At 39.6% G+C, this 12313-nt stretch overlaps 1 protein-coding gene across 1 annotated transcript in view; it reads right to left on the bottom strand.

Moving 5' to 3' along the window:
- Positions 1-2604: 2604 nt before the first annotated feature.
- LOC125237815 (5-oxoprolinase) overlaps positions 2605-12313 on the bottom strand; it is a 42756-nt gene continuing 33047 nt past the window's right edge. Inside the window, 9 exon segments of the mRNA XM_048145008.1 lie at positions 2605-2861; positions 3512-3609; positions 6079-6186; positions 6853-6988; positions 8095-8187; positions 9034-9092; positions 9095-9164; positions 9805-9916; positions 10701-10834. Coding sequence (XP_048000965.1) covers positions 2715-2861; positions 3512-3609; positions 6079-6186; positions 6853-6988; positions 8095-8187; positions 9034-9092; positions 9095-9164; positions 9805-9916; positions 10701-10834 — 957 coding nt within the window. The 3' untranslated portion in view covers positions 2605-2714.

Raw genomic sequence — 12313 nt, 5'->3', positions numbered from 1 at the left:
TCCGTAAATATTTGCTTTTGTAATACTTTGTTATGTTTGAATGTTAAAGTATTACAACGTTGTGATGATAAAAATGTGAAAATTACAATACGGTCAAGATGATAAGACACATCAAGATGGTACTCGGGATCTGATGATGGAGCCAGAAGGTGGTCACCAGTACCAGTGAACCATGTAAGTAAACGACTTCGTGTTTAGGCTCGTTGGGTTCGTCTCAACAAGACCTTTGACAAGAGGTGGTACTCAGGGTCTGATGATGGAGCCAGATGGTGGTCACCAGTACCAATGAACCATATAACTAAACCCAGAGATGGGGAAATCGTAATCGATTCCGGATTACACGATTACTTGATTTTACTTTGTAATCTGACACTACTGGGTGTCAGATTACTTGTAATGTAATCAAGTGAAACGGTAAATTACCATTACATGTAAAGGAATCACTAATCATCTATACAATCATTACTATTACCAATAACTCGGAATCATAGTCGATTCAAAATAACTGAAATTATTGACTTGATTACTTTCAGATTACGAATATGTAGTACCTCAGATTGCCGACTGTCACTTTGACACAAAAGTCATCATGGGTGTCGTAAAATAGGTTTTAGGGGTGCTGATTCCAAAATTAATGACCAATGTGGAATCTGACATTGCTGACTGTCACTTTGACACAGAAGTCGTCATGGGTGTCGTAAAATAGGTTTTAGGGGGTGCTGATTCCAAAATTAATGACCAATGTTCAATCTGACATTGCTGACTGTCACTCTGACACAAAAGTCGTCATGGGTGTCGTAAAATAGGTTTTAGGGGGTGCTGATTACAAAATGAATGACCAATTTGGAATCTGACAGTGCTGACTGTCACTTTGACACAAAAGTCGTCATGGGTGTCGTAAAATAGGTTTTAGGGGGTGCTGATTCCAAAATTAATGACCAATGTGGAATCTGACATTGCTGACTGTCACTTTGACACAAAAGTCGTCATGGGTGTCGTAAAATAGGTTTTAGGAGGTGCTGATTCCAAAATTAATGACCAATGTTCAATCTGACATTGCTGACTGTCACTCTGACACAAAAGTCGTCATGGGTGTCGTAAAATAGGTTTTAGGGGGTGCTGATTCCAAATTTAATGACCAATTTGGAATCTGACATTGCTGACTGTCACTTTGACACAAAAGTCGTCATGGGTGTCGTAAAATAGGTTTTAGGGGGTGCTGATTCCAAAATTAATGACCAATGTTCAATCTGACATTGCTGACTCTCACTCTGACACAAAAGTCGTCATGTTCATTAATTTTGGAATCAGCACCCCCGCAAACCTATTTGACGACACCCATGACGACTTTTGTGTCAAAGTGACAGTCAGCAATGTCAGATTCCACATTGGTCATTAATTTTGGAATCAGCACCCCCTAAAACCAATTTTACGACACCCATGACGACTTTTGTGTCAAAGTGACAGTCAGCAATGTCAGATTCCACATTGTTCATTAATTTTGGAATCAGCACCCCCGCAAACCTATTTGACGACACCCATGACGACTTTTGTGTCAAAGTGACAGTCAGCAATGTCAGATTCCACATTGGTCATTAATTTTGGAATCAGCACCCCTAAAACCTATTTTACGACACCCATGATGACTTTTGTGTCAAAGTGACAGTCAGCAATGTCAGATTCCAAATCGGTCATTAATTTTTAAATCAGCACACCCGAAAACCTATACTCGTGGTATATGCACTTGAAATGTGAAAGTGAAAATGCTAGAATGACATGTAAACCACGAAGTTGTATCTTAAGGATTTAAAAATGTCTGAATCATATGATATTATAAAAACTATTGTCAGTATTTTGATATAATCTGTTTATTGATAAAACATATAACATTAACAATGGTTTGTATAAATTTGAATAACAATATAAAAATAACTTTATATAAAATGGTCTTAGCATGTAAATAAAATTTTGGTTTATCTTAACAAAAAATCTTTGACATTATATTTATATTAAATGCATATTTTTGCTTTTATTGTACTTCCTTTGTTTCTATTTATTAAAACATCACATGATTAAAATTACAAAAGCATTTATACTTATTACTAAAATAACAAAGATACATAAAAACTTACTATATGTGTTTTTTTCAGTTCAGAAGAAATATGTATTTTTCCACACGATATTGTACGGACTTTTGAAATAGTTTCTGAAATAATTCAATAGTTTTAAAATTACTGCTTTCGACGGTTTCTGAAATAGTTCAACAGTTTTAAAATTACTGCTTTGGAGTTCACCGGTTCTAAATCATGGCACCTCAAGGGTCAAAAGGACCCTAGTGTCATCTACAGTAAAATCGTAGCACGTAATACAATACATTTGTTAATAATACTTAATATTATAAATGGGAAAGTGTGTGTGTCTGTTTGTTTGTCCGTTTTTCACGGCAAAACGGAGCGACGAATTGACGTGATTTTTTAAGTGGAGATAGTTGAAGGAATGGAGAGTGACATAGGCTACTTTTTGTCTCTTTCTAACGCGAGCGAAGCCGCGGGTAAAAGCTAGTATTATTATGTTTTGATGTTCACTGTGTATCTATAGATTTTATTTTATTTTCCTGTACTTATGTATTTTTTCCTAACTCGTTTGTAACGAATTAACTATTTTTGAAGAATTTCATAATATTGATCTCTTTGGTTAGACGCCGTGTGATATCTCTAGACGGATTCCTGCGCGCTCCGATACTCATAGACGCTGCCGCGCTCGAGAAAGCCGCTGCGTTGTTCCGCGCGCGAATCAGCGGGCGGCGAATCTGAAGGCGGCCCGTAGCCGCCGCCCGCGGGAGAGTTCATTATGTACTTGTCCTGAAAAATTAGTTAACATTAGAAATGTATGTACAGATACCTACGTTTGCACTTTAAATTCTACCTGGACTTGAAGGAAGAGTTCATAGACTGGCATCGCCAAAGACACTTATGTAGTTTTTCTACTCCCGTCCTGTTATTTGTCATTTACAGGGTCGTGCATAAATGACATATAGATCTTTAAATCCTTAATAAAATATATCGATGGCGAAGTGCCATCAACTCTTAACTAATAAGTACGAAAACCTAAGTAGTTGGGAGTTAATGGTACTTCACCGTCGATATCAAGATTAGTCTATAGTCTATTCCTCCAAAACGGATCTATAGCAGTGTGTTTAGGGTTTTAACGCACTGAGAACTGTTAACATCTTTAAGTTTAAGAAATTGGGGTCTGTTACAAATACTTTATATAAATGAACTACCAAAAATTGTTAATTTTCGCCTGAAATAGACTAATAAAAAAAACTAATTTTGTGTATTCATTCTTCTATATAAATAATAACATACTTAATGTTTACAATATTTTAATTGAATGACAAGTGTGACAATTCTGACATGACATACAATACTTTCTCTACCGGCCGTAGAGGTTTCATAGTACGAAATAGGTAACATAACGAAATTGGCATAACAACTAAGATAACTGTTACCCCTGGGTACGCTTTGACGGACGCTTTTCCTCCAAGGTTGATAACCCGCCCGTCCACCCGCTGTAGCAAGTTCAAGCCGCGCTCACCCGGTTCACCGCCTGTAATCATACGTAAAACAAAGAATTGTACTATAAGTTTACTATTTTTCATGTAGGTAACTGGCAATCTGCCTCAGGCTAGCAAGCAAATTAAGTTCAGCCGCATACGCCGTTAGGAGAATCAGGCAACTGACTAATGTTGAGACAGCTCGCCTAGTGTATCATAGTTATTTTCACAGTGTAATGTCATACGGTATTCTGGTTTGGGGCAAAGCAGCTGACATACAGACTATCTTTGTATTACAAAAGAGAGCCATTCGTTCTATTTACAACTTAGGAACACGTGAATCAGTAAGAGAACTCTTCAAAGAAATTAATATCTTAACTGTAGCTTCCCAATACATTTATGATAGTATAATTTATGTTGTTAAGAATTTAGACTGTTTCACTAAGAATTCTGATATCCATAATTATAACACTAGAAACAAAAATAAGCTTGCCATAAAGAAGTTTCGTGTCCGTAAAGTACAGAAGTCATTTGTTGGGCAATGCATTCATTTTTATAATAAGTTACCTGACACTGCTTTGAGATTACCCCTCCCAGCTCTTAAGAACTACTTAAAAAAATCATTGATGTTAAAGGCTTATTACAGAGTCGAGGACTATTTGACAGACAAACATGCATGGCCCGAACCAGAAACTACAAAAAACGAATAGCAATTAAAATAATTGTATTATGTATAGAGGACACAGTTCAGATAAGAAAGCACATCAAATATTTTATATTTTATGTTGTGTAGGTAAATTACATATTTAATGATATTGAGATTCATATTATCTTTTTCTTCTGTGACAATTTGATATGTTTTCTCTGAAGAAGAACGACGTATTATTAAGCAATAATATAATTTATTGAAATTAATTTCCATAGAGTACCTAGTCTGTTCATATTCTTTCATGAATACTTTTGCATGTTAAATTGTATCTTGTTATTTAATGCATGTTAATTATAAGATGTAATGTTTTGAAAAGAAGTTGCCCGCCGAGTTTCTTGCCGGTCCCATAGTGGATACCCCCCTCCCAACTGAGGGGGACTGAAATCTTCTCGAGGCTGAGGCGTAGGGTTAGAGCCGGCGTAGCTTTATTTGACGTTCATATGGGCATTGTAATATGCCTACTTGAAAAATAAATATTTCATTTTCAGGCCCTAACGGGTTAAACAAATCCTCAGAGAGAGCTCAACGAGGGTGCGGAGTGCTGACAACGGGAGGACTTACGGAACTAATTTGTTCCGTCTATTGTCCTTTGAGTCGTCGGCAACCCAAATTCAATTACAATCTCCAGTTTACCAAAGCGCCTATAATGTTATCAAGAGGTATTTAACAATACTTGAACTTGTACACTCCTTTTTGCTATGTACTTATACTTAACACAGCAAAGGGGAGTGTACAAGTTTCTAATGGGGTGGCAACGCGCATGTGACACTCTTTGAGTTGCAGGTGTCCATAGGTTACGGTGACCGCTTTACATCAGGCGGACCGTATGCTTGTTTGCCACCGACGTAGTATAAAAAAATCCTGAATAAGTACAGCCCGGAGCATAAACAGGTGTATGGTGCGCCGAAATACTAACTAGCGCGTGACGAGTACCATCGCTGCCGCGCTAGCATATCTATCTTAGGGCCAGTTGCATCAACCACATTTGACAAACACATCATCGTCACGCAGCAGACGTCTATGGAACTTCCCATACAATAAAATTTTACGAACGCTTTAACGGTGACAGACGGTTTGATGCAACCGGCCCTAAGAAGAATAAGGGCCAGTCGCACTAACCACAGTTGACAGACCGCTCAACAGCTCAGGAGAGAAGTATGAAATTGAAAGCTCTCATATTTTTTTTATCGATATCACAGATGGTTTAGTTTAATGCACCCGATCTTAAGCTCCTGCGAACATATGCCCTCCGATTAGCATAATATGGAGAAGCTGATTATTGTTGGTCAAATATGGCAAGCGTGCTCAGGGTAGAGTTATGCCTGCTCGTTCACTGAAAAGATCGCTCCCAACTAGTACGATCTCCGAAGTGTACTAGTTCGTTCTTTTAGGACATTTAGTATAATAGTACACCGAGAGAGCGAAAGACAAATTGTGCATACGGCGTACAGTAATGCTCGCTCTTACTAGCCGAGAGCTGATCGGCCGTTTTCGCGCGCTCTCGGTCCGAGTCGGTCGGTTTTAGTTCGGTTGCGGTCGGATCACACGGATCACTTTGCTGTCATTGTCACTCCTCGGCCTTTCGCTCCCATTCTGTTGCGCGTGTGTGAGTGTACTAAATGTACTAGAGAGCAGAATCATTTGGGAGTAGTTCGGTCTAGTACAGTGCAGGGAATCGTATCTTTTGTACTATTAGTACATGTCCTACACAAGCCTAACTCAGGGTAAAGAGATGGTCAGAGGATGGTACCATGGCGCATGGTGTGGAGACGCTACCGAGGAAGAAGCTCCTAAAGAGTGAGAAGAGGCTTACCGTTCATGCCGTAGGGCTGGAAAGCGCGGCGCTCCGTGAGCACGGACAGCCGCACCGGGCGGCGGAATACTAGCGCGCGCCGCGTGCCGTCGCCGCCGCGCCAGCGCCCTGCACAATGAGAGAGGTCAGTAAAATGTAGCTCGATACTAAGGGCCGGTCATCAACCATAGACACATCATCGTCACGCAGCAGACGTCTATGGACCTTCCCATACTATACAATTTTACGAACGTTTTAACGGTGACGGACAGTTTGAAGCTACCGGCCCTAACACTTCTAAATAATCGTACACTTACTTATTGTACTTGTACACTCCTTTTTGCTGTGTACTTAACACAGCAAAAGGGAGTGTACAAGTTTCTAATGGGGTGGCAACGCGCATATGACACTGTTTGAGTTGCAGGCGTCCATAGGTTACGGTGACCGCTTCACATCAGGCGGGCCGTATGCTTGTTTGCCACCGACGTAGTATTAAAAAAAACGGTGCGATTTCCGGCTGTGGAAAGAGCTCCCTGGCGAGATATTCCCAATGAACTACTGTACAGGGTTCTTCAAAAATGAGTGTACAAATTTCTAATGGGTCAGCATTCGACACCCCTCGAGTTGCAGGTGTCCATAGGTTACGTTGACCGCTTTCCATCAGTCGGACCGTATGTCTCTTTACCACATGGTATAAAAAAACTTCTTTAAGAAAAAAAAATATGTCTCTATTTAAAGTTCCTGTGAGCCCTGTATACAATGCACTGATACAAGTTAAACTCCTAATGGTGTTACCTCGTCCACCCGTGTTTGGTCGCAGCGAAAACTCAGCCACAAGCATGGGATACCGCCGCTCAACTATCTCCACGTCGGTGATCCGCGTGTTGGTCATGTGTGTGTGGACGCCGCCTGATCCGTGCCAGCCTGGGCCCTGGGAAGAGTGGGAAGTGAGAGTATAATATCAGAAAACGCTTAGCTACGTGCCCGAAGGGAATATACAGCGCATTTTTCACCCTATAGTCACAGTATAATAAAGAGTACTATCGTATAGTATGGCCACTCCCAGCTGAAAGTGTCGCCCACCCCCTTTCGGTTAGCTCACAGTTACCGCCTGTCAAAAACGCGAACAGTTGACCTGTATTTCACTCATACAAGTCGATTAGTACGCGTTCACCTACACGATCTTAGACTGTGTGCTAGGAACGGTCCGAGGTGTGCTATAATGCTATCTCATTTTTAACTATATACGCGAAGGGCACATAAGACAGGTTTCCCGTCTACAATACTACCTCTGCCACTTTAAAACATACAAGGGATATTCACGTACCTAAGAGAAAATGTGACTAACAACTCCATAATATGATAGTACCGTGTTCATTAATACGAGTTACATATCCTGGTCACGGGCACCAAATTGTAATCTGCAGCCATCACAAGTCATAATTTGTGAACCACTATAGCGTTTATAATAAGTGGACGTGGATTGAAGTTTCAATGAACGTCAATGATTCAATCCTGATCCTGTCAGACTTAAAGAGAATCATATGATAACAAGCCGATTAACTTTTTTTAACTATAAATGGGCTTACTCTTGGCCACAGACTAGCCAAAGGCAAAGAGTACGATGGTAGCCCTTTCCAACCGAAACAATCGACGTTTGCTAACTTAATTTTGAATTTTAATGACATGTGTTAAAATTGTCAATTATTTTTTGGGTGTAATTTAAAAGGGGTAGAATAGGGGCGGTGAAATAAGCTCGTGTAGCTCTTGAGCACACTCCGAAGCAACCTGTAAAACACCGTCAGACTGGCGACTTTCCGCCGATGGGCCTAAGACAGTACTTTTATATTTAGTCCTTCCACTTCTTTCCACTAATTTAGTCCTTCTTCTGCCTGAAACACAGGAACTATCCTAGCTCAGGCATTTGTATAAAACATCTCTTATATGTATAACAATTCTTAGCCTTTAAGAACAATCACTGTACAATTATGTTTTTATTAATAAATTATTTGTATTTGTATATTAGACAAAACTTACCGCCCCGCTGCCGCCGGCCACGGTCTCGTAATATCCCCAGTCGTCCTCGCCTAACGTCAGGTTGTTCATACAGCCCTGAGACGCGGCGCACACCTGAAACAAACACTTGCGTTTACTTGGGATTTTCTTTCGGCCTTCGCTAGCAACAAGCATTCATTTAATTAAACCCGTTATAATACCTGCCATCATACTTAAAACAAAAACGATTACAGTCTAATCGAATGACTAGAACAAACGTCAAAATGGTTAAAAGGTTAACTGGGCTGTAGTCGGTGCAATTTAACGAAGTTGTCTCCGTCTTTTAACGTTCGAGACCCGGTTCCCACATTCTCATTTACTTTTTACACCACAAGGCAGTAAAAATGACACTAGACTGAAAATGAATACTAATATTATGGCACTGGTCCCATCGCGAGCTAGTAAGCTATGAGCTATCGGCTATAAAAACGAACAAAAGATAAGCACTCCCGTGCAAATAAAAGAGACACGGCGATTTTGATAACTCACCGCTGGGTGAGTAACTATAAACATCGCCGTGTCTCTTTTATTTGCACGGGAGCGACTATCTTTTGTTCGTTTTCATAGCCGATAGCTCATAAGCTTACTAGCTCGCGGTGGGACCAGTGCCTATAAATGGGAAAGTGTGTTGTTTGTCCGTCTTTCACGGCAAAACGGAGCGACGAATTGACGTGATTTTTTAAGTGGAGATAGTTGAAGGAATTCAAGGAATGGAGAGTGACATAGGCTACTATTTGTCTCTTTTTAATGCGAGCGAAGCAGCGGGCAAAATCTAGTAAATCATAAAAGTGAAAGAAGTTTCTGCTTTTCAAATAAGTTAAAAATGTGTAAGTTCACTTTAAACAAACCCTTGTCAGTTTTCGAATTCAATTTGGAAATTCTCGTGAAACTTCAGCGTAGATATTGTTAAAGTTAGTTTACCTGAAAAGCCTTAAGCACGACGTCAACGATACGCTGTGATGTGAGCACGTTGCCCCCACCACGGCCGCGCTTTCCGACGGGTCCAGTATGGAGCCCGGTGGAATAACCACCTGCACCGGGTTCAGGCAACCCTGTAAACAACGTTACTTTTCAATGCCAAGGTCCCCTAGTCATCGTTGCTAGTCAGAAAGGACAAAAAAATAAGCATGTTGTCAGAGTAACCTTAGTGCGTTTTCACATTATCCGATCCGATATCGGATGTAGGACCGATATCCTCATATATTTAAGCCGCCATATTTGATGTTTGACTTTGAAATCCTCCCTACATCCGATATCGGCTCGGATAATGTGAAAACGCACTTAAAGTATTTTTTTTTTCTTAGCTCCCTTGTGCCCGTTACCTTGGCATGTGTGTGTTTTTTTTTCGTGATATAAAGCGTACAAAATTTTAATGGGGTGGGTAATGGGTACCTACTGATGTTAGCAGACCATGATTCTAGGTTTTTAAACAAAAAAAAAATATACCGTCTTAGCAAAATGAATAATTCAGAATAAATTATCGTGTTCTTTAAAACATATTGGATATCCTGGTCACGGGCCCCAATTGTAAACTGCAGACATCATCACACATCTATTTCCCGCTACAAACATTTCGTAATACTATTGATATTATCGGTCTATGATTCTTGGTATTTTAATAAGTAACAATACTTCTTAGCAAAAGGAAAATATTAAGAAAACGAATCAATTGGTTCATTATACAAAGCGTACCTGGTTAAGCGGAACATCATGTCCCACCATACAACGCAGACAGTAGATCAGTGCTGAAAGAGTGATAGCGCGCGGCGAGTTTAGGTTACCCCATACTTCCACGCCAGTGCCTCTGTAAGATATGTACAATAAGTTCATATTAGCTTATCGTAGTCTTCCATCAATTTGACAGAGAGAACCCGTTTTTAAAAACCGTACCTAGTATTTAAACTAAATGGAAACGTAGTAGGTAGCCAAGCTTAATAGAAGTGACTACTTCTATTAGAAGTTTGGTGAAGCATATATACATATCTACATAAACTGACGCCTCTAAAAATGGGTAGATAGCATATGGATCTGCTCAAGTTTCAGTGCTACTCTTAGCAATTAAGGGTTAGGGAGGAAACGTAATCCTGATATTTCATAAAAAGGAGTTTAGTAAAAAGTAGTAGTATTAGCTACTGTTCATGATTTCTTTTGCTTACCTATTAGCTTACATACCTAATTTTGTTAGTATGTTAACAATCTTTATATTCAGTAATGAACCTCCAGGTCTTTTTTTATCCAAATTACTTAGTACCTACATTGTAGTACACCAACTCATTTGTTTATGTGACTGTTTGTGTTCTAAATAAATTAAATTAAATTAAATAAATAAAGTAGCTGTCAAATAAGTGACAAAGTTACAAAATACTCTTCGGGCATTGATTGGATGGCTGCTTCATACAGCTAAACTGTGGAATGAACTGTCGCCTGCGGTATTTCCGGACCGACACAACCTTCAGGAAAAGAGCGTACTGTATCTTAAAGGCCTACGTCGGAGGTAGAGTTTCGGGCGTCCATGGCCGGGAATGATTGCTTACCATCAGGCAACTTGTTGCCATAAATTAAATACATAATTTCCTCGTAATACTTACGTAAAGTCGCAGAGCGCTGTACCCGTCTCCTTGTCAATAGTGACGCTGAGTGCTATAGGTGTGCCATTGTCCAAGTACTCCACCGCTTTCAATACGGTTGATCCCGTACTTGCGTATGTCTTATTCGCTATTTCCTGAAACATTAGAGATATATATTTTTAAGTGTACGACCTAGGGGCCGATTTTTGAATCTCGCCCATTCGATTTCGTGAAATTCGTTTAATAATATCTCCACTACTAGCGATTTAAATTCTACTAACAGAATCGAAAACGAGTGGTCATTACCACTAGTTTTAAAATTACTAGCCATCCTTCTTTAAAAATAGCATTACGTCGTTTTCCACAGACTTTCGAACGGCGAATTCGGGCTGGCCACAGATGTCATATATACCATAGATCAAGCAAACGTATCTACTTAGCGTGTCAAATGAACTCAGTGAAATCCACTGAGTTGTCCGTCTTTACTCGCAGCTTGCAGCTTTCGGGCGTCAATTTTTGTAAGTTGAAGTCAACCAAAACATAAAAAATGCCTCGTTAAGTGATATTCAATTGCAACAACACAAAAATTATGAACAATCAAGAGCCTGAGACATATTTAAAATTACAGGCAAGAATCAACTTCAGTACAAAATTTGACACGCTCGGCCCCTATACAAATATATGAATTTGTTTCTTCTATCTAAATTAAGTTCTGTGGGGCTGGCAACCTGTCACTGCAATGTCACAATTTGGATTTCAACCTCTTTTTGCCAAGAGTGGCACTGAAACTTAGTAGTTCATGGGCTCTGCCTACCCCTTTATGGGATACAGGCGTGATTATATGTATGTATGTATATTCTAAACTACCTTGTCACACACGCTGATCTCGGCATTCTTCTGTAGTAGTTTATCAATTCCCTACTAGCTCGATAAGCATTACAATTTTTACACCTACGAACTCCACTTTACCTTAAGAGCCCGTCACGATGGGTAAAAATTCAGTATCTGTCAAATTACCCCATTTACACACACTAACGCACGTCACACTCACCAACATACTTTTCGCACACTATCGCAATTTACTGGAAGAGGTCAGTGACCTAAGTGAGAGACAGGTCTATAGTTTCACTGAAGATCAGTTGTAACGTTAAAATCCCATCAAAACCAAAATATGAGCCAAGTTCAATATTATATATGCCTTGGTTGTTGGCGTCAACGACAAAAGCAGTGAGATCTAAACGGGTGCCAAGTTCAATGGCAGTCCTTAAAATGTTTTATGACAATTGATGACATAAAATATCATTTCTTATAACTTTTATAATAGAATAGAATAGAATATAATTAATTTATTCGTTAACACACACACAAAATAAACGTTACAAATAATAAGACAAACAAGAAGGAGATCCAACGAAATGGTCTAATCTTCCGATCAGACCATCCGGTGAAACAATCACGACAGGCACATAATATGTATGTCACAAATAATAAGAGCCAAATTTAAGACGTTTATGTGAAATAGTTTTTGTTGTGAGGACGCCCATAGAGGCTCCAAATAGTTCGTGTAATATTACACACGATGTTGTCTGCCAGTTCGGTTACTTGAACTTGGCTTGACACGCTGCCGCGTGTTT

The sequence above is a fragment of the Leguminivora glycinivorella genome, chromosome 22, assembly GCF_023078275.1.
Source record: "Leguminivora glycinivorella isolate SPB_JAAS2020 chromosome 22, LegGlyc_1.1, whole genome shotgun sequence".
Classification (NCBI taxonomy): Eukaryota; Metazoa; Arthropoda; class Insecta; order Lepidoptera; family Tortricidae; genus Leguminivora; species Leguminivora glycinivorella.
The sequence above is the reverse complement of the archived record's forward strand: the minus strand, read 5'-3'. Positions and strand labels throughout refer to the sequence as shown.